Below are 21,998 nucleotides of genomic sequence, written 5' to 3'. Positions count from 1 at the left end.
CCCCGACAGGCTGTGCCCTGATTAGTTTCCTTAGTGTCATGGGGTATCAACATCTCTGCAATTACCCAAACTTACCAACTTATGACTGGAGAGGGCCGTTGAGGGGAGAGGGGTGTGTGTTCATGGGAGTCTGTTGAGGAACCACAGATGGGGCCTGGAGGCCCCACCCTCCTCAGAGCCAGGCCTTGGATCACTGTCTCTCTCTTTTATTATTTTGGTGGACATTCAGAGGTTAATCTTTCTCTACTGGAGCAGCTTCTCTTTTTTTTCACCCTGTGAGGACGCCAAAAGGAGAAGACCTCAAGTTGCCATGAACTCTTCCGTGACCACCAATGAGGACTCCGACACCTTGGTGAGTGCTGGTAGAAGAGAGAGGGAAAGATAAGAGGGGGGCAAGCAGAAAGGAAGAGAGAGACGAGGAGGGGAACCCAGCAGGGAGACCTAAAGCCCTGATTCATCATTAGTGCTAAGGACGGTGGCTCACCATCTAGACGAGATTTTAGATGATTACACGGGGGTGGCAGCTGCCCTCCCAACCTGGTCACCAGTGGCAGAGGTCTCTGTGCTGAATTGCAAAGGACTGAGAAGGAGCAGGAACAGCTGGAAGAGGCTCCGTGCTTTACCTTTAGTCTCAGGTTTGTCTCTGTTGAATCTAAATATTTGTTTTCCAGGTTCCTCACAATTTCTTTGCTCAGAAGTCCTTTGTGAAGCAAAGCAAAGGGAAAGAGAGAGGGAAGCAGAAGGAACTAACAATTACTGAACAACCCATATGCCCCAGGCACTCTATATACTTAATTTTCTTCCTCCCAAGCCAGTGGAGCAGGCACATCTGTTCCCATTTGACTGATGAGGAAGCTAAGGCCCAGAGGAATAGTCACAGTAACCCGTCTGGAGGCCTCTCTAGCTAGTCCTGGCCCCAGCACCTCTCCACCCTGTTCTGGCCACCTGAAACTGACAGGGGGAACTGAGCGGAGGCCCTCTGTTCTTGCCACTCCCACCATAGGTGGAAAGAGCCCCTCTGCACCAGGCCAGGGCTGTAGCCCGAATGAGGCCCAGCCAAGGCATCTGTGGGACAGGTGCCACCTGTGAACCTGGGCTGGGCTCCCAGAGCTGTCCCTTGGAGCCAGGTGCCAGACCCTGCCCACTGCTGGTCAGCCTTCTGGTGAAGGGGCCTTGGCCATCTCTTCTGGAAAATTGGGGGAGGCACCTGAGAGAATTCTCCTTCCTTCTCAGAATTCTTTCTGTCACTACCTCATGGAAGCAAAAGAAATCTTGTGAAATAAGTTGAAGACTCTATTTTCTGAAGGCTGGGATGTTTCCCACATTTTGGGCCTACTCAAGTCCAGTTGAGGAGTGGAAGGGCCTGGACACGCATCCATCTCCTCTTCAGTGGCCCGTATTCTCTTCATTTTCCTCAAAACCTTGGTTTCAGCACCTAGGTTAATAAGTCAATTTTTTGAGATGTCTTTGGTTTTCACATGCGTGTTGCTCTGCTAGAACCCTCTTGGGATATAAACACAAGGAAGACAGCTTATGGCCTAGCCAGGGGAAAGCAGGGTACACCAAAATACTTCTGATATAGGTAGAAAATCGTAAACTACATAACAGAGAGACAAAATGTGCTGGGTTTACTAGGGAGAAAAATTGCATGGGGGTGCGGGATCAGGAGAGCTGATGGGGGAGGAGGCATTGAGCTCTTGGGAGCTGGGAGTGGGGAGGAGAAGCAGGGAGATCGAGTGGGAGCACAGGGTGAGCAAAGGCTCTGAGGCAGGACAATTGAGCTCACATTTGGAGAAACCTGGAGGATTCCGTTGGCTAGAGCCTGGCAAATGGGAAAATTAGGAAAGGAACATAGAGTGTCGGGTGGGGGAATGAAGGCCGTGTGTGGTATGGATGGAGTCAGAGGGCCAAGTGCTCCATCTACGCCCAGGAACTCCCCCTTCCCACTGCTGATCTCCCTGCACCAGGGTCTCCTCCTCTTCTGCTCATCTGCTCCAGGGAGCTGGAGAGCTCTATGCACAGGGACCCACCTGCAGGCAAGTGCCCTTGACGCCACAAGAGGACAGTTCCATTCTCCCATTTACAGCGGGACCTTGGACAAGCCACAGACCCTCACTGAGCCTCAGTCTCCTCATCTGTAAATTGAGGCTGATACCATGGTGGTGAGAATCAAATGGGAAGATGCACTGGAAGCTCTTTGTAAACAGTAAAGCTCTATAAAATGCCAATGCACATCAGAACACTTCTTTCGATCAAGTCTTGTGGTGAAATTACAGCCCAGGTGTTGAGTTGATAGACTCACCACCAACCAGAAGAAGAGCTGTGGCCTCCCTTCTCACCCCAGTGCTCACTGACCGGGATGCTGCATTGAGAATTTATTTTTCCTCCCCAAAGGAGCTCACAACCTTCCATCTGCCACTGTGTGTGTCACACGCACAGACTTCTCCTGGCTGGAGATTCTCCTGGGAGAAAAGCACCTCCCAGATTCAGATATGCCCCAAGATGGGACAGCTCCCTCCTCCATCTGAGAAGTGCTGCTCTCACGTACCGTTGGGATGTCACTTGTTTCTATGTATGTCTCCAGTATGCTAATGATTCATCCCTGACCCACAGGAGTCTTAGAGCACTATGTACCTGCTTGTTCTATTTTTTGCCCCATCTCTTTGCAAAAGTAACATGAGGTCATTTACAACCAGAGGCATATTTTGATCAGGCTCTGTGCTTTCTACAGCCATGGCTGATGGCCTTCCCAGAAGTCACACACTCTTACCAGAAGAGAAGAACCAGCTGTTCTCAAGGAAGACAGGATTTTCCAATCTCTAAGTTCTAAACATTTTTTTTTTTCATGTGGGGCCTCACGCAAGGTCAATTTCCCAGATAATTGTGTTTTGTTTTGTTTTGCTTTAAAGTCTAGCTTATGCATCTTTTTCTTTTTCTTTTTTTTTTTTTTTGCTGGGAAAGATATACCCTGAGCTAGCATCTATTGCCAATCTTCCTCTTTCTCTTTTTATTTTTTTTCCTCCCCAAAGCCACAGTACATAGTTGTATATTCCAGTTGTAAGTCCTTCTAGCTCTTCTATGTGAGCCACCACCACAGCACGGCTACTGACAGACAAGTGGTGTGGTTCCACGCTCAGGAACCGAACCCTGGCCACCGAGGCAGAGCATGCCAAACTTTAATCTCTAGGCCGTCAGGGCTGGCTCCCAAATAATTGTTTTAAAGCAGATGCAGAAGTGGTTCCCATAACCTTCAGATGGTCCGATTTGATATTCAGACAGAACTTAGAACAGTAAGAGGTCCTCAGGCTGGGGACAGTCTTTGAGTCATTGGCTCCTGTGAGGAAAAAACACCAGAAGGTCCCGAATCAACAGTTCCCCCCAGTCAGTGTTTCTCTCCCTGTCACCTTCCTGAGAATTCTGAGAGGTCCTGAGAGGGGGTGTGAGGTGAGCTTGTTGGCGGAATACACACAGCTGTACCAGCCACAGCCCTGTGAGCTCACGCATGGGCACACACAATAGGATGCCACATACACTGCACACACTGGAGTCTTCCTGTATCCTTGCAACCATCCAGATTTAGATGGGGAGACTGAGTCTGGGAGAGGTGAAGTGATGTGCCTGTGGCCTCCAAGCAGGGGACTGACAGACCATGTCAGCCCATCTTCAAACTGCTTGCTCTATTGTTCCATGTAGCCTACCGAGAATCAATCAACCAACCAATCAATCATTCAATCACTCTCTCTTTCCTTCTCCTTCTCCTCTTTTCCTCAACCTGTTTGTTCTCTGTCACTCTCACTGATTCCTCAATATATTCACTAAAAACTCGTGACAAGTGCTCAGGGGCCCAGAGTTCCTTCCCTCCAGCACCCTCCATTCTATCTTTGACTGGCCTTAACCTCCTTAGGCAAAAACAACTTTCCTGTGCAACCCAAGTACCGAGCAGCATCAGTACATCCTTCTCAGAAGTCTAAATAGGTTAAGCATGATGTTTGAAAAGAGTTCTAACCAGTTAGTTAGGGACTTATTAAAAAAATAATGAGGGGCTGGCCCAGTGGCGTAGCGGTTAAGTGGGCACGCTGCGCTTTGGCGGCCCGGGGTTCACTTGTCAGGCCATGCGGTGGCAGCATCCCACATAAAGTAGAGGAAGATGGGCACGGATGTTAGCCCAGGGCCGATCTTCCTAAGTAAAAAGAGGAGGATTGGCAACAGATGTTAGCTCAAGGCTGATCGTCCTCACCGAAAAAAAAGAAAAAAAATTAATGAGAAAAATTCTCTATAGTCACTAGTTTATACATTCGTTTATTTATTTCATCTGTCAACAGACAGTACGTGAGCACTAACTGTGTGCTGGAGATAACAGTAGAGACTTTATGGTCTTTTGGATAAGGAAACACGGTGGAGTCAGGCATGCTTTGGGCCAGGGTAAACATGTTCATGGTGTTGTAGGAGTCTCTGAGGAGGAAAGGCCTAGTTTAGTTGAGGCTGAGGTCAGGTGAGGTCAGGGAAGGCTTCCTGGAGCAGGTGAGGGATGCATACTTCCAGGCATCACTAAATAGATGAGCAGAAGCAAAACTCTTACATTGATGTTTTAGGACCTAAATGTTAGGATATTAATGAGCAAACACTGTTCGGAACCCCAGGAACAAAATGACTCTGCAGAGCTGTGCTTGGCTGGATTAGTCAGCCCACTGTCATCAGCCTGACCATAGCCCTGGGCTCCCCCAGCTGCCTGGAGGCTCAGCGCGCTATGCCACGCCTTCTCCATGGCCAGTGATGCGGGCCCCACAGGTGGCACTGGGAAGAAATTAGCATCAGCGTATGCTAATGCTCTAACCCCATGGAGGAGGTGGCCTGGCTTCCTCTGTCTCCACACAGGAGATGGGATGGTCTACCTGCCCACCTCCTAACGACAGGCAGCACTGTCCCTAGCTAGGACTTCCGTACTGGGAACTGGTCAATACTCAAAACAGCAATTTTTAACTAGGGGTGATTTTAGCCCCACCCACCCACCCAGGGACATTTGCAACGTCCAGAGAAATTTTTGGTTGTCACAACGGTAGGGGAGGGAGTACTACTGGCATTTAGTGGATAGAGGCCACAGATGCTGCTTACCATCCTACAGTGCACAGTCCAGCCCCCACCCCCCTGCCACACACACACAACACAACAGAGAATTATCCCATCCAAAATGTCAATAGTGCTGAGGTTGAGAAACCCTGTCTTAGAATATAATGTTCCCTTGGGACCAGCGCTGTCCTGGAGGTGGTAGGGGACAGCCACTCAGTTCTTGACCTGGTGGCTTTCTTCCCTCTCCACTTCTAAGCAAGTGGGGAAAGCCTCTCCTCCCCCCCCTCCTTCTCCCACTTCTCCAGAGCAGGGCCACCGACCCATTAGGTACAGCAGACACAGTGCCCAGGGCCCATCATTTTTTTAGGGGCCCACAAAAATATTTTCACTTCTTTTAAAATCAGAAGAACAACAAAGAACTTTTAGATCAAAGAAAATGTTTTCATATATAATAAAATATTTGTCTTTCTACCAATGTAGTCACAAAATATAATAATACATTTTTTATAGAAGAAGGATCTCATAGGGTGGGAGTGTTCAGCACCCATGAGAGTCATCATACAGCCCTGGTTCTGAAGTTGTTCTTTGAGGCTTCGCTGAAGTAAAGGGTGCTGAGGCATGGAGGTGGGTGTTACAGTCGCTTTCTGGACCTTTCTCCAGGAGAAGCCCACACCACCCTCTGGGCAGCCCTGGCTGTGCCACTGTGCAGATCCTGCCCTCAGTAGTATGATCAGGGCCCAGGACCCCGCTGGGGCATGTCTCCTAGGGTTGCCTGATTTTCATGCTGGTGACCTTGCCACCTTCTGGACACACCAGAGACATTGTTCTCATGCTCATGTCACCCACAGCCAGATGCTCAAATGTCAGCCCTAAGCACAAATTTAAAGTCTTTGAAACATGAGACTGGAATCTTATCTTAATTATAACAGATAATATTTATTAGGCAATTATACTGTGCCAGGCACCGGACTTTGTGCTTCCTGCTCCAATTTTTTTCCAGCTTTATTGAGATATACTTAACAAATAATATTCTGTAAGTTTAAGGTGTACAACATGTTGCTTTGATACACTTCTAGATTGCAAAATGATTCCCACCATAGCATTAGCTAACACCTGCATCACATCACATAATGACTGTTTCTTTTTTGTGGTAACAACATTTAAGATTTACTTTCTTAGTATCTTTCAAGTATAGAATACAGGATTACTAACTATAATCACCGTGCTGTACATTAGATCCCTAGAACTTATTTGTTATAATATTTGTATTCTTTGACCAGTATCTCCCCATTTCTTCACACTCCAATTTAATTTTGTCAACTATCTATGAAGTAGATGTTATTGACATTTCTGTTTTATAGATCAGAAAGCTGAGGCTTATAAATTTTAGTAATTTACCCAAGGTTGGTAAGCTATGTAGCCAATAAGTTGGAGGAGAAAGTTTATAATTCAAAGTTAATTTTGGTTAAACTGGTAGGAATGTAAGTTGGCTCTTGCCCCTAGAGCATTCTGTATGCACTGCACTCATTTATGTTTGTGTGTGATGTTTATCCATTCATTTGGTCTACGCTGAGCACAAGGACTGCTCTGGAAGCTGGGACAACAAAGAAGAGTAAGGCAAAATCAATGCATTCTAAGAACTCATGACCCAGCAGAAGAGATGGACAAGGAAACTGCCCATACAATAACCATGCTGTGATGAGGGCTTTGGCAGATGTAAGCGCAGAGCCTGAGGGCAGATACTCCATTCTGGGGCCAGGATCCCCATTTATCTGGCTGTCTGGGAGGCAAACCTGCTCATTTTCTGACCTTAGAGTTGCCTCCCATCTCTTCCTACACAAAGCTGCTTCTCTGCCAGGGCTTCGGGCAAGACATCCATGCTTCTTGCATGGCCCTATGCAGATGTATAGTATAGAAAATCACTGCTCTTTTGAGTCTGGACCTAGAAATCCTCAGTTGGCCAACAGTTATCCCTGTCTCATTGCCTCTTGCCTCTGGAAGGCTGTCCATATGTGCAGATGAAACCAGGAAGTCCATTTAATTCCTTTAGAAATGTCCAGATGTGTCCTTCTCTTGTTCCCAGCAGAAGGATGATAACTCGCTCAGCTCCCATGATGATGGCGGAGGCAAGAAGAAGGATGGACAGACAGGGAGTCCCAGCAGCAGCAAACTGAGATATGGCATCTTGGACATCCCACCATGGTATCTCTGCATCTTCTTGGGGATCCAGGTAATGCCACCCAGCAAACACTGGGTCCTAAGTGGCTCTGCCTCAAAAGCCACATCAATACACACCCAGGTCAAACTAATTAGTCAAGATCCAAGACTTCAGTTGCTGATACTGTTGTCTTCAATGTAATTGACCTCTAGGGGAACTCAAAGCTCCTCTGGTCTCTCTTTCTGTCCAGGAGTTTGGGGATGGAGGAGGAATTAGGGAGGATTCTCTCTCATGCTGGGCTGATAAGTCACGTCAAGGACACCAACTGGGCCATTGTTTTTTGTTTTGAAGATACCAATTTTAATTTATTTGATTGGCAACAACTAAAAAATTTAAGAACCAATGCTTGGAGAACTTTGGGAAACAAGCGCTCTCAAACACTGTTGGAATGTTAGTTGGTGCAATCTTTCTGGATGACAATTTGGTGGTTTCTATCAACATGTAAAACACATATGTCCTTTCACCCAGTTCCCAATGCTTAAGAATTTCTCTGTGGATATGCTGACAAGACTTGTCAAGAAAAGTACAAAGAAGTTCTTGTAACATTATTGGTAATAGTAAAATCAAAACATACAACAAACAAACAAACAAAAAACCCAGAAACAACCAAAATATCCATCATAGGGAACTGGTTAAACAAATTGTGGCACATTCTAACAAATAACATTTTTATGCAGCTATTAAAAAGAGAAGGATATATTTACCTTGCAGTTAGGGAATCTTCCCCAAGATATATAAAATGAAAGAAGCAAAGTAGATAAGTGTGTATAGTTTGATCTTGTTTGTGTTAAAAACAAACAAACAAAAAGAGAATCAATGGTAGAAATAAGTATATGTTGTAAGTTTGTATGTTTTGAAGGTTTTGGAAGAAACTAAGAAAGGTATTTAGCCTTGGGAAGAAGAACTAGGAAAGGTAGTGTAGCTTTCAACTTTCATTTTTTTATTCCGTAACTTTTTATAGCATAAATTTCCTAATTTCATAGATGTGTTTCTTTTACTATTACAAACTGTTCAATATGGGATAGCAGGGATGTGGTACACGTTTTTGTTTGCTTCTTTGTACTTTTCTATAAAATAAGAGCAAAGGTCATGCTATTATTAAAATGTTATTATGAGCCAGTATAATGGATAATGTAGATATTTTCTCATGAAAGGATGTTGAATTTTGTCAAATGCTTTTTCTGCATCTATTGAGATGATCATATGATTTTTATCTTTCATTTTATTAATGTGCTGTATCATATTTATTGATTTGCATATGTTGAACCATCCTTGCATCCCAAGGATGAATTCCACTTGATTGTGGTGTATGATTCTTTTAAGGTACTGTTAAACTCAGTTTACTAGTATTTTGTTGAGAATTTTTGCACCTGTTCATCAGGGATATTGGCCTGTAGTGTTCTTTTCTTGTAGTGTCCTTATCTGGCTTTGGTATTAGGGTTATGCTGACCTCATAAAGTGAGTTTGGGAGTGTTCCCTCCTCTTCAGTGTTTTGGAAGTGTTTGAGGATTGATGTTAACTCTTCTTTAAATGTTCAGTGGAATTCACCAGTGAAACCACCTGGTCCTGGACTTTTCTTTGTTGGGGGCATTTGGATTACTGATTCAATCTCCTCACTCGTCATTGGTCTGTTCACATTTTCTGTTGCTTTATGATGTGATCATATGTTGTATGTTTCTAGGAAGTTACCCATTTCTTTTAGGTTATCCAATTTGTTGGTGTATAATTGTTCATACTCGTGTCTTATGGTTCTTTCTATTTCTGTGGTATCAGTTGTAATGGCTCTTGTTTAATTTGTGATTTTGTTTGAGTCTTCTCTATTTTTTTTTTTTTTTTTAGTCTACATAAGGGTTTGTTTATCTTTTCAAAAAGCCAGTTGATCTTTTCTGTTGTTTTTCTGGTCTCTGTTTCATTCATTTCTGCTCTGATCTTTGTTATTTCTTTTCTTCTGCTAACTTTGGGTTTGGTTTGTTCTTCTCTTTCTAGTTCCTTGAGGAGTAAAGTTAGGTTGTTTATTTGAGATCTTTTTTCTTTCTTAATGTAGGCATTTGTTGCTATAAACTTCCTTTTTTACAACTGCTTTTACTGCATCCTGTAATTTTTGGTATGTTCTATTTCTATTTGCATTTGTCTCAAGATATTTTTGATGTTTTTCTTTGACTCATTGGTTGTTCAGGACTCTGTTGCTTAATTTTCACAAATTTGTGAATTTTCCAGTTTTCCTGCTGTTACTGATTTCTATTTTCATACCACTTTAGTTGGAAAAGATACTGGGTAGTATTTCAATCTTCTTAAGTTTGCTAAAGCTGTTTTGTGACTTAATCTATGATCTATCCTGGAGAGAGTGATCAGGACTTCCTGGTCAATGGTCTTGCCCTCACCGTGTGCCTTGTTATAATAATGAGCCTCTTGCCTTGTTCTTGTTCTTGAGGCCCTCTCCATGGTTCCTGTTTCTGGGCTGTGTTTCTGCCTTGGTTTCTTACCCAAGATATCAGTTCCCAGCACTAGGGTCCTGCCCAGGGTCTGCCCTTGAACCCCAGCCCCTCTGGCTGGGTCCCTGCTTCTTGCTGCCAGGCCTTCCTAGATCCCACTATTTGCCTGGATCTCTGCCTGTCACTCAGGGCCAGGTCCCTCTGAGACCAGAGGTGGACCTCTTGGCTCTGATAGTGGGAATGTGAATGAGGGTCGAGCAGGAAGCCACAGCATCTATATGCCTGTCTACTCTCTCTGCTCTGCCCGCAGCACTTCCTTACTGCCCTGGGGGGGCTCCTGGCAGTGCCACTAATCCTGGCCAAGGACCTGTGTCTGCAGCATGACCCCCTAACCCAGAGCTACCTCATCAGCACCGTGTTCTTTGTCTCTGGCATCTGCACTCTCCTGCAAGTGCTTTTAGGAGTCAGGTAAGTAAAATCCTCCCCGTGGGTTCAGACTTTTACCTGCCAGTGTATCGGTAAGTCTTGCTTGGCTTGTAGCAGGAGAGGCAGTTAGGAAGCTGGTGTGACATGACAGAGAGAGCACAGAGCCAGGGGTCAGAGCCTGGGTTCAAGTCCTAGCCTCAACATTTATTGTCTGTATTAGCTAGGATTCTTGATTAAAGTAACACAATCCAGATTAATTTAGGCAAAAATTTGTTCTTTATTAACTTATAAGATCAAGCCAAGAGAAACGCAGGGTGCGTTATGCATCAGGAACGTGTTGAACCAGGGACTCAGATGCCACTAGAACTTTCTCTCCATCTCTTGTCTCTATTCAGGTCTGCCCCTAATATTTGTGAGACCCAGGGCAAGAGTACCATTGGAGACCCACATAATATCAGAGAGTTATATACCAAGCTTACAAGCTTTTAAATAAAATATGTTCTGATCATCCTACCTGGAAGGCCAGGTTTAAACTTAGAATTCTCTGATTCCTTCAATTTCTGCTTTGAAACCTCGAAGCATTGGGAGGGCTGACCCCCAGGCTGTGGCCTTCCTCCTTCTCTTCCTACCTCAAGCTTTGTTCCAGATCACGAATGGTCTCACATGCAAAAATGGTGACACCCCAACCTACACATCCAAGTTCCATCCACATACCCCACACACACCAAATTCTCCAAACAGCTGCCCCTTGGCCATCCTTTAGGCCTAGGGGTGTGCACATCAGCATCGTGGTCTGCCCTCAGGAGGACAGACCTGGGGAAGAGGCCCAAGAAGGCTCTGGAAGAGGCACAGGGCAGAGAATTTTGGGGACTCTAAGGGGAGGGGTGCACAGATTTGAGGTGGGCATAGCCCCTTGGCCGTGCATTTGCCTCCCCGGAGGAGGCCAGAGTGGAGCCCTCTAGAGCATCGGGTTAAGTGCGGGGGGCTCTCCTTTCCTAGTCTAAAGACAAGACTGTCTCTTCATTACTCTGCCAGAGCCTGTGCTTCATTCTCGCAGACAGGCTTCCTGCACGTGTCCATAGACAGGGCTGCTGGCCGTCCTCTCACTTACCCCTCCAAAGCAGGTGAGTACTGTTCTGGCTGGTCTCACACTTTAAAAATTCCAGGGAAGAGCTCTGATTGGCCCAGTTTAAGCCAAATGCCCAGCTCTGGACCCACCAGGGCAACAAATATGGCAACTCCCATTCGGGAAGACAAGTTCTGTTCTGAGTAGACAAGACAGCAGACGTTCACTGAACCAGATATGTGGTTTAGGATCTGTCAGAAAAGGCTCATGATAATATGTGCCCTGCTGCCTTACAGTATCATTGAGATAATCAATTGTGATGATTGGTGGAGTCACCTTTCTTTTTAAACTGTGTAGTCTTTTGTGTTCATACGTAAGCTGCTAAAATTAGCCTGACTAAAATGGAGTCCTATTTCTCTGGAGCTGGCCTGGACAAAACTGTGAATGAAGCCTGGAAAACATGTCTTTGGAACCTTCCCCTCCTCATTTCCACACATCCTCTCTTCGCATTCTCCACCACCACCCCCCGCCCCACCTGGAGTCCACACCACATAATGGCTCCCTTCAGTTACCGTACTCTCAGGAAATTCCTCTCTACAGTCCTCCAGACCTTTCCTGCTCACCACCCTCATCTCAAATCTATTAGTCCTGTATCTTCTTTCTCTCACATTTTTTAAGCATCTAGTGCAAGGACAGACCCAGGTTTTGCTCAGCCTGAAGCTTTTGGTGTCCCCTTTAAGGAAAAGAAGAGAAAATTTGGAATATAAATCATGTACAAAAGAGAATACTACTAAATTGAAAAAAATGACAACAAATTACAAATTCTTAAAAGCACATAAACACCACAAATGCCACCAACTCCAAAACATAGCATGGTAGTTTCTATTCTTTAACTTTCTCACAGTCCCCTGTAATACATTTTTCCCCAGGTTTTGTGGTTGCATAGCCTTTAATCTGCTCTTCATTTCACAGAGAGAAGGAAAGATAATTCATTCATTCCTCCAGCAGGGGTCAGTGCAAATCTATTTGTTATGACTGGTAGTTGGGACACAGTACCATGCCTTCACACGCAAACTGTAGTTCTGCTATAGATTTGTGTGCTACAAACACAGCATGTCTGCCCAATTCTATGCTACATGATTCCTGTCAACCTTTTTTAAATGCATGGTGCATTTGTTATTGTATATGTTGCATTATTAAGTATATTCCTGAGAAGAGAAAACTTCCATTTTGCCCGCGCATCAATGAGAACTAGACCTTCTCTGGTAATTTTGCATATCTTATGGTTGGCAAATTTGCCACAGACTAGCTTCTGACTCCATACGTTCCAAAACTTGTTTCTCATCTACCACCCACATATGTCAAGTGATGGGTGCTATAGGGCACATTCATATCATAATGCAATCTCTGGTCCTGCACCTTTGTGACATAGAATGAGCTGGCACAGTGGGCAGTAGAGCGTTGCTGGAAACCATGATTACCCCAAGATGGCTAGCAATACATTAGCTACACATGAGTAGTTTAGTGATCTCTAACCATAAAATATATCCCACTACATTCAAACTACATTTATCCTGACTTAACCCCCTCTTAGCCAGATACTAAAAGTGCCCATAGCCTTTCAAATGCCATCTGACGCAAGGGTTAGAGTTAAGGAGGTGGCGGTGGAAAGAGACAGTAGTTACAGACAATTGTGGCTCAAACCTCTTACTTTTGCAAATTTTATGAAGGTGTATGGCTAGTGAACACATTGCAGGCCCCTCCCTGGCCTTTAGAAGGAGCCATGCAAGTGAGAGGTCCGTCATCGTAAATCTGCTTTGACCTAACCTGTGCCAGGCCTGTGCTCAGCCCTGGAGTTGCAGAGGAAAATGGAAAACATTCCCTACAGTGTGCTTCTGCTTGACCTGTCTTAAGAGAAAATGACTGAACAGGAAAAACTAATATCAATTTGTTCTTTATCAATTATCTGAATAAAGCCACACAGGTGTAGCCTGATATGGGATTGGCCCATTGTTTCCAGGACCAGCTGACTGTAGGCAGCATCCAGAGGAGAATAGTCATTCCCACCGTGGTCTTTTCCTAAATCAAGTCAAAGGCACTTTCCAAGGTGCTTCCTTTGCAAGTCATTTCCAGGAGATATGCTTGTGCTTAAGTTCTCCCATTCTCCACCGAGGAGTAGGAGACTGGCGCCTACATCTTTGGCAGGTTATTTCCATTCTCCCTCTTCCTTCTTCTGTCACCATCTCTGTGAGCCAAGATTTCTTCCAAATTCCCCGTGAAGAACTCAGAGAGGTACAGAGTTTGATCTGGTCTGTCTCTCAGGCCCCTAAAATCCAGGACCGCTCCCTCCTTCCCAGGATTGGCCCCTGGAATGTCAGATGCAGCAGGACCATTACACAGGCCTTGTAGCAGCCTGTCTGGATTCACAGGAGCCCCCAGCCCTTCCTGGGCCCTGTGGAGAGTTACAAACACAAAGCTCTTCAGGATGTGGGAGCCCCTCCCCTTAAACCTGAGATGGTGTTAATTGTAATTATGGCAAAGCTTCGAACTTGGAAACTGTGGGCCTGAATTCCAGTCCTGGTGTCTGTGCTGTGGGAACTTGGACAAGTCATTGGCCTTCTCTAAGGCTCAATTTTCTCATCTGTCAGATGAAGGAGTTGAACTATGTAATATCTGAAAGTCCCTTACATCTCTAATATTGTGGACATCCATGATGGTGACAAAGATCATGAAGTGCCATGTTTCAAGTGGATAATTAGTAGTAATAGTACATGTGGTCCTAGCCCTCTGGTAATCTCCGTGAGAAACACGGAGTCAGTTCTTAGAACCTTAACTACTTCAAGTAGATTGTTCTTACCACAAGTCCTGTTGTCAGTTGTCCTTATAACAAACACATGCTGCAATTTGGCCCCATGACTCAGACTTTCTGATCAGGGCTCCACAACTTCCCAGCTGAATCCTGCCACTGGCTTCCCCCTAGCATCAGTTTCCTCTGATATCACACTACCCACCCCAAAGTACTCTTGAGATAATTATATGACAACACTGTGTAGTTTGTAAAGACTGTATAAACTTAGATGTTAATACCACCCCCAGGGACACATTTCTGTGGTTTTGCCAACCTAAAATACCAATCCTATCAGACTTTTAGGATACATTCCTGAGACTGCAGATTTTGACATTTTACCTCTTCTTAGAAAACATACAAGTCGTTGTTGTAAAGGAAAATGATGGAGATTTTTCTCTTCTTTGTACTTAAGCCAGCAGATGAGATGGTGATGGGTGGAGAGAGGAGTAGGATTGACAGATAGAGTCTGCCCACAGTTTCTATGGGATGTTGTCAGGGTCACAGTGGAGATTTGCACCCCAATCTCAATCCATCTGAGCCCAGACTGGCTTTTTATGTAATGGTTCATGAAGCCAGCTGTGGATGAGATGGGGTGGGGAGGAGGAGAAGGAATAGGTGGAAAATGAAATTGGAAGGTCTGAGTATAGAGTGTCAGGTCCTTAATGTATCATAACATATTTGTGAATCCCCGTAAATCCTGTTTGGAACAAGATGAAGTGTAAATCAAAAGCTAAAGTTAATATATAGCATGTTGGGACTTGTGGGACATTATTAGAGCACTTCCTCCAAATAAAATCTAACAAAAAGAAACAGAGACAGTGAGAGAGAGAGAGGATCTGAAATCGACCCAACAACACTACTAGAATGATAAGCTGCAAAATAATTAGTAGATCTAATAAAAGCAACTCCATCCCAGTTGACACATGTTGTGACATCACATGAAGAGAGCCATGCATCAGATGTTTAACCCTTAAATATTCACACGAGCCCCTAAAGTAGACGGACACTGTCTACTTAAAGAACTGGAACAGAAGAAATAACACAGAGGAGTAAAGTGAAAGCTGTGAAGGGCTGTGCAGGTAAGGCTGTGCTACCTGAGGGCTGAGTGGATGCCACAGAGCAAGGGGTAATTGATGCAGAGATGCAGCCTAGGACCCGCCCACGCACATGGATTCCAACAACACGAAAGAAAACAAGGATCATAGAAAACAAATCCTAGAGAACCAACCTGCAAGAAATGGGAATGCCAAACAACAGTGAAAAACAAGCCCACACGGTAATATGTTATTTAGAGGAAACATTAAGGAAATGTGCTGATGTGCACTACCTTCTCAGGAAGTACCCACACATTTCAGAGGGAATAATAATGACAATTACTGCTATTTATTGAGCTCTTCTATGCCCCAGGCACTGGGCTAAGCGTTTACACATATTTTTTCTTCACAGCTACTACTTGGGGAGAGTACTATATCTTTATTTTATCGAAGAGGACACTGAGGTTTGCAGAAGTTGGGTAACATGCCTAGGTCACACGCTAATAAGGTAGAGCAAGCTTCAAACTCGCCTTTGGTCTACACCATGTTCTTAATCAGTGTCATAGGGGAATGATGATGAGTGACGAAACCCAAGCTCTCATCCTGGCTAACTCTATGACCTTGGGCCCCAGATCCCCTATCCAAAAAATGACAAGGCCAGGCTGGATACATTTCACAGGGCTCTGCTAGTTCTAAGATGTTGAGTTTGTTAATCAACAGTCTATTGTTTACAAAAGAGACATTTAAGTCAGAATGCACATGTATAACAATAGTGAATCATATTCATGGGCAAATTAAAAAAAAAAGGAGTTGCCATCATGCTAGCAGATGAAATTTAAAAGAGCACTGAGATACACATTAAAGTCACCATAAAAGGTAAGAGATATGCTGAACAAAGAAAGCCTAGTAATGATACTGTGTGCATATAACCCAAACATGTTCCAGGAAAGTGTGTAATAGAAAACCTAGCAGAAATGCAGGAAATATATGTAGATCTGTCTATCAACCTAACTATCAAATGGTTACCAATAAGAAGTTATGGGAAAAAAATGGGAATGCTAAAGAAATGAGGTGGAGAGAGAGAGGAATGAATGGAATTGGAAGATCTGAGAATAGAATAATGGGGAAAGAATTTATTGACACATTGTGTGAATCTAAAGGTAGGACATGATAATACACTGAAGCAAATAAATAGGAAAAAGTCATCTTGCTCATGAACATAAAAGGTATTTAGCAGTCACAAAAAGGCAGAAAGTCCATATCATATTATCCCAACTACATGTAATAATCTTGAAAGAAAAAACCATGAACAGAGTTAGAAAAGTGCTCAACTACTTGAAATTTTGAAATACTCCTTTAAATAATTTCTGAGTTTGAGATGAATTCCTGCATACAATAACAGAAAACATTTTTTAAAAATATAAATAAAGCTCATTATCATAAGTGAAGAATTATTATAGGGGCCAGCCCTGTGGCATAGTGGTTAAGTTCACGTGCTCTGCTTTAGCAGATGAAGCTTGTGGGTTCAGATCCTGGGCAGGGAACTATGCACTGCTCGTCAAGCCATGCTGTGGCAGCATCCCAAGTACAAAATAGAGGAACACTGGCACAGATGTTAGCTCAGCGACAATCTTCCTCACCAAAAAGAATTATTAGAAATGTTTCTTGACAGTATTTAATTTCTATGTAATGAATAGATAGTTTACAGGCAAGGAAAACCAGACACGAAATCACATGAATGAATGCACACCCTTTAAGACTTAATGAAATGCAAATTAACAGGTGTTAGGGTTTCATTACATGCCTATTAAACTAAAAAAAAAAAATAAAAGGATAAAACCCAATGTTGGCAGATTTTTTATGGTACTAGGCGCAGTGCTGGAGGGATGGAAAAGAAAAATAATGACTCCCTGCCCTCATGGAACCCAGTAATACTGAAATGGCTAAGGCAGTGGTGGCATACTAACATGGTGGCATGTTTGTAAGCATAGTCCTAAGGTGTTTAAAGCAATCCCTGACAGTCAGTTACTATAAATTGTTAGTTTGTTAGTACAAGGGCTACTACACATTTCTGTGTACCTAGAACAGAAGTAGGATGTTTTGTCTCACTCACCATGGAATCTCCAATACCTGGTACCCAGAGCCTGTCACATAGCAGATCCTCAATAAACATCTGTTGAATGAATGTAATGTGCATAGAGAATTATAGCAAAAAATTAAAACACAATTCCCCTGGTTATACCCTTATACAAAGAATTCTATGTTCATTTTAGAAGCTCAAAAGGAATTTTGCAGTGATGTAAGTATAGCATGTTTCCCTTCTCTGTCAAGATACTTAGATTCACAATTTTTAAATTAAAAAAGTTACTCACACATACTCATACCACCACCCGTGTGTTCCTTCCCTGTGTGTGCGGTGTATTCCATTCCATTTTGGAGTGTTATGGGTCCGGATTTATGAATCTAGGTCAGTTGTTCTCAGCCCTGGCTGCACACTGGCCTCTCCCGGAGCTTTGTGCAGTCCCCGTGCCTGGGCGCACTCCTAGACAAGCCCTTGAACATATGTGAGGGTGATGCCCAGGCATCGCTGATCCCAGTGTTCAGCCAGGATACAAAGGCCACTTAGGCAGCAAAATTCTTCCATACACTTTCTGTTTTATTACATAAAATGTTTTCAGTCATTCTCAAGAATAATCCTTTACGCTGTCTTCATGAAATCTTGAGTTCAAAAATACCCTGCTAGTATGGTTAAGAAGAAGTACCTGACCAGGGTAAGCCGTAGTGACAAATGCAATCAAGAGTCTGGGATCTCTCCATTGCACTCCTTTCCTCCCAAATTCTAACATCCAGGGCAGGCAGACTTGATAGCTTCTGACCCTCTAGTAAGAGGAGATTGTTGGAGGTTGACTTGTCAGGCTGTGTTCACCTCGAAGGGACGATAAGGCAGGGAGGCACTGGTAGAAGTTCTCACAGAGGCCAGAGTGAGACACAGACCAGGAGTGAGAAGGGCCTGGATGGGCAATGCTCAGAGAGTGTCCTCAGTCCTGTTCTGTCCGTGTGATAAAAAGGAGCCTGAAGGTAGAGGTCTGGGACTGCTGTTCATTTTTGAAGACACAAAGGAATCTGGCAACCCAAACTCTAGGCTGTGCATTTCTTGTCAGTGGGGGAACTCCACATCTGTGAGCTGTGCTTTGATCCTGGGTCCAGGGAAGGTTCTCTGGGACTGGGGTAGACCACAGCACTCACTAACTGTGTTCACTGAGCTCTGTGCTGTCTCCAAATCTTTTCCCAGCACGTGATTCTCTCCTCCTGGGCTTGCATCTCCAGCACTGGGGTTAGGTCTGCTTGTCTTTCCCCTCTCTACCTCTCCTACCAGTCCAACATTTAGAGAGTTCATGGGTCTGCCTTGGAGCTTGGCAGGAGTTGCCTGTAAACCTAGAACAGGGGTCATGTGTTGCCTGGAAACTGAGGTAGGACTTGGGATTAAAATGTCCCCATTGGGGCCAATGACAGACTCGTACTAAAGGATCTTATGGGTAACGGCATCCTTTCCCCTCCCCCAGGCTGCCCATTTTCCAGGGAGGGACAATTGGTTTTGTGGTCCCCTCCATGGCCATGCTCTCCCTTCCCGACTGGATGTGCCCTGAGTGGACACTCGATGCCAGCCAGGTGAACACCAGCTCTCCTGAATTCACCGAGGAATGGCAGAAGAGGATCCGAGAGGTAATGGGGCAGGGGAGATGGGTGGGAAGAATGGAGGGTACTCAACACGGGCTCCCGAGTTTACTCATTTGTTGAACATTCATTGTTCAACTCACTGCTGGGCAAGATTCCAGGCTTTAAGATACTGCTGTAGGTAAGACAGACAAGGAATCAATCCTCGTGGAGCTAAGGTTCTAGTGTGTGTATGTATTGGGGCAGAGTGCGAGGGAGAGACTCCAATAAGTAAATAGAAAAGGAAAATTTCAGGGAATTATAAGTGCAATGAAGAAAATAAAACAGGGTGATGAGCAAGAGAGAGCTTGGGGCTGCTGAGGTAGAATGGATGGAGAGTGAAAATAGTTTTACTTGGAAACGCTCACATATTTCATTTTTAATCCATGACCCATCTTAATCTTACACAAAAGTTCAGGCAACAGACTATATCCTAATATGCCAGCATCACGGTAGGAATTGGCTACTTTCACAATGTTCGCTCCTCATTTTCCATCCAGCACAGCCCAGTATACTCTGGGTCCAGTTTTGTTAGATGTGCTTCAGTTTGGTAGAACCACCTCTGGTGCTAGCATCCCTCATCCCAGGCTGAAGGTGTATCTAGAAATATTGCTAAGAAATCATTTTCTTATTTCCAACTTATTTTAAGTGTAAATGGCAAAGGAGCATTATTTGATACAGTAATTTGTCTGGTGACTCCAGTTCCTTCTGCCACCATCTTTCTTTCTGCCCACTGGGAGCCCTTCTTAGCCCATTCCCTTGCTCCTGTTGGAGGAGGAGATTGTGAGTCATTCTCGGCTATCCTTTAAATAGTGGGCAGCAAAAGTAATGCTGTTAAACCCTCCTGTGTGTCCTTCCCCAAGGCACTTTGCAATGATTTAAGTAGTATATTATCACTGGATCCTCTCCATTGGTTAAGATGCATCCTGAGAACACCAGACTTTCCAATCTGGCCGATTAATTCCATGAGAATTGCAACATGTTGAATTGAAGTGCTTTCTATTATTTCCAATTTAGGGAACATGACCAAATCCCTAGTCCTGGGAAAATGAGGCTTCTTTACCCTCTCATTTCTCAACCCGTCTTTAGAAACTGCTCCACTGGTGACTCACTTTTGTGCGCCATGTTTAGCGTGACCTCACACTATCCCAGCCTGGAAAGCCAGCCCTTGGTGACTTTGTCACACACATCTTGTTGCCTCAAGCACATTCTAATTTTGCAATAATTTCACTGCTTTTGTGAAGTGATGCGAAATATGAAAAGGTCACCTGATATTATATTTCTTTGTCCGCTCCTGTCCTGTTCAGGCTGTGAAAAGTGATCCTTAAGCTGTTAGCTATAAGTTGATATTCACGTTGGTGGGCAATCTGGGCCACCAGTTTTCTATAGTAGTCTGGGCCAGGGCTTCAGGTGCAGAACAGGCAAAGCTTAGACCAGAAACACTGTCAATACCAGCTTTAAAAGATATTAAAACCTCCCATGCTCTGTGAAATATCTTGTATAGGCAGCCTGCCAGCTCTCTGATATGCCACATATCCTCATATTCTCCCACCAAAGGCATATGTGCCCACTGCTGTGGGCAATCTGGGTCATCCTGGGCAGCATAAATGACTAGAGATGGAGATGAGGATTGTGTTGTTTGTGAGTCCACGGGCACATGGCTTGTGGCCCAAGGTGTCATGTCGTGGGCCCTAGTGACTACATTCAAAATCATACTTACCTCCTCTTTTTAAGACTTGGGGGCATCACCAAGAACCACCAATATTGGAGATTTGACTAGAAAGTCCTGTCCCACAAAAGGTGAAATTTCAATAGAGTTTTCTGTAATCCACTTGCCAGACCACACTACTAGTCCATCGGCCACAGCCCCCAAATCTATATATTTACATAGGGATAATTCCAGGTATTTGTGTGTGTGGTCAGTCACATCACATGTAAGTCGGTCCACTGGCTGGATTTAGACATGCCTTACTTCTTCCATCAAGGTCCTTCTGTGGAAACATTATACTCTCCTGGTCTCTATCTTTCTCAGCCAGCTGAGCAGCACCTTTAGCAAGATCCAACCAGTGCTTTTTGAACTAAAAGACTCACACACTGGGATCCAAGTCTGTGTTGCTCGAGTTAGATTATCTTGTGAGGTAGTGTCTACCCTCCGGGAGAGGGGACTGTCACTTGTTTAGGGAACCTACGAAACCCTCCTGTGTAACCGCCTTTTCTTTTCCTAAATATTGCTAATTCCCTTGAATCAGCAAATTTTGTTGATCCGCCCCTCACTTATTTGAATGTCTTGCCGACATCACTCAATATATGATTCAGATCTCTGACCTAGGAGTTATTTGGTGCCATTCAGTAGTGGTCTAATTCCAAACAGTGCCCAAAAGCAGACTAGTTAGTAATGATCTTTCAGAGGGAGAGTGTTGGGTAGCTGCTCCAGGCCACATCCGTACCGAAAGTCCCTAGCAGAGCAGAAGCACCTGGCTTCTATCCCGGTAGGTCCTCATTCAGCATGGACTCCACCACCGACACTTCTGATTCCTCAGGGAGTACTGTGCTTGTAGTAGACCAGTAGACCGGTCTGAGCCAGAACTTCTGAATCTCAGCCAGAACCTTGTGCTGTTCTCTCTCCAAAACAGCCTTTTACATCTGCCTGTGCTCTGAGATGGAGTCCAAAAGGGCACCCAGATGTGGGTGAACTTCAATAATCTCAAGTCCTTGTGCTTCCTTATTCTCTCAGGGTGGACCAGAGTTAAGAGGACTTTTTAATCTTTAAAGAAATTTTCCATGTAGTTCCAGACCAAGATATACTTAAGAATTTCCCTTGTCAAGCTGGTGGGCCCTGGATTTTTGCCAGGTTGATTGGCCAATTTCAGAATGTTGTGTGTTGCACCACTTTTTCCAACTCAGGATGTACTTCTTCTTCAGTGCAGCCTCCTGTTACCACATCATCACAGAGTGAATCACAGAACACATGCGGTTTGTGGAGGGTTCTTTTTGCTTGTTTTTTTCTGTCCCCCAGAGAACCTATACTTGGCTTTGGTAAATCCAAACTGAAACTAAGCAAAGAACGAGAAGCAGGGTTGCCTTAACCTGCTCTGCTAGATGCCAGGGCCGGGATTCCCTCAGACCTCCTGAGAACTATAATTCCTTAGGCAAGAATCTATTTCCTTCATACTACCCAAGAAGAAAGATCTGA

The 21,998-nt window shown here is 44.4% G+C and overlaps 1 protein-coding gene across 1 annotated transcript in view; it reads left to right on the top strand.

Annotated features, from left to right (window-relative positions):
* The first annotated feature begins 271 nt into the window (after window positions 1-271).
* The window catches only part of LOC131400076 (solute carrier family 23 member 1-like), a 37,621-nt gene continuing 15,894 nt past the window's right edge, over window positions 272-21,998 (top strand). The window contains exons 1-4 of the mRNA XM_058534780.1: window positions 272-352; window positions 7,154-7,297; window positions 10,028-10,185; window positions 18,655-18,814. Coding sequence (XP_058390763.1) covers window positions 311-352; window positions 7,154-7,297; window positions 10,028-10,185; window positions 18,655-18,814 — 504 coding nt within the window. The 5' untranslated portion in view covers window positions 272-310. The remainder of the gene's footprint in view (window positions 353-7,153; window positions 7,298-10,027; window positions 10,186-18,654; window positions 18,815-21,998) is intronic.

The sequence above is a fragment of the Diceros bicornis genome, chromosome 3 (assembly GCF_020826845.1).
Source record: "Diceros bicornis minor isolate mBicDic1 chromosome 3, mDicBic1.mat.cur, whole genome shotgun sequence".
NCBI lineage: Eukaryota > Metazoa > Chordata > Mammalia > Perissodactyla > Rhinocerotidae > Diceros > Diceros bicornis.
This window is presented reverse-complemented; position numbering and strand designations above follow the sequence as displayed.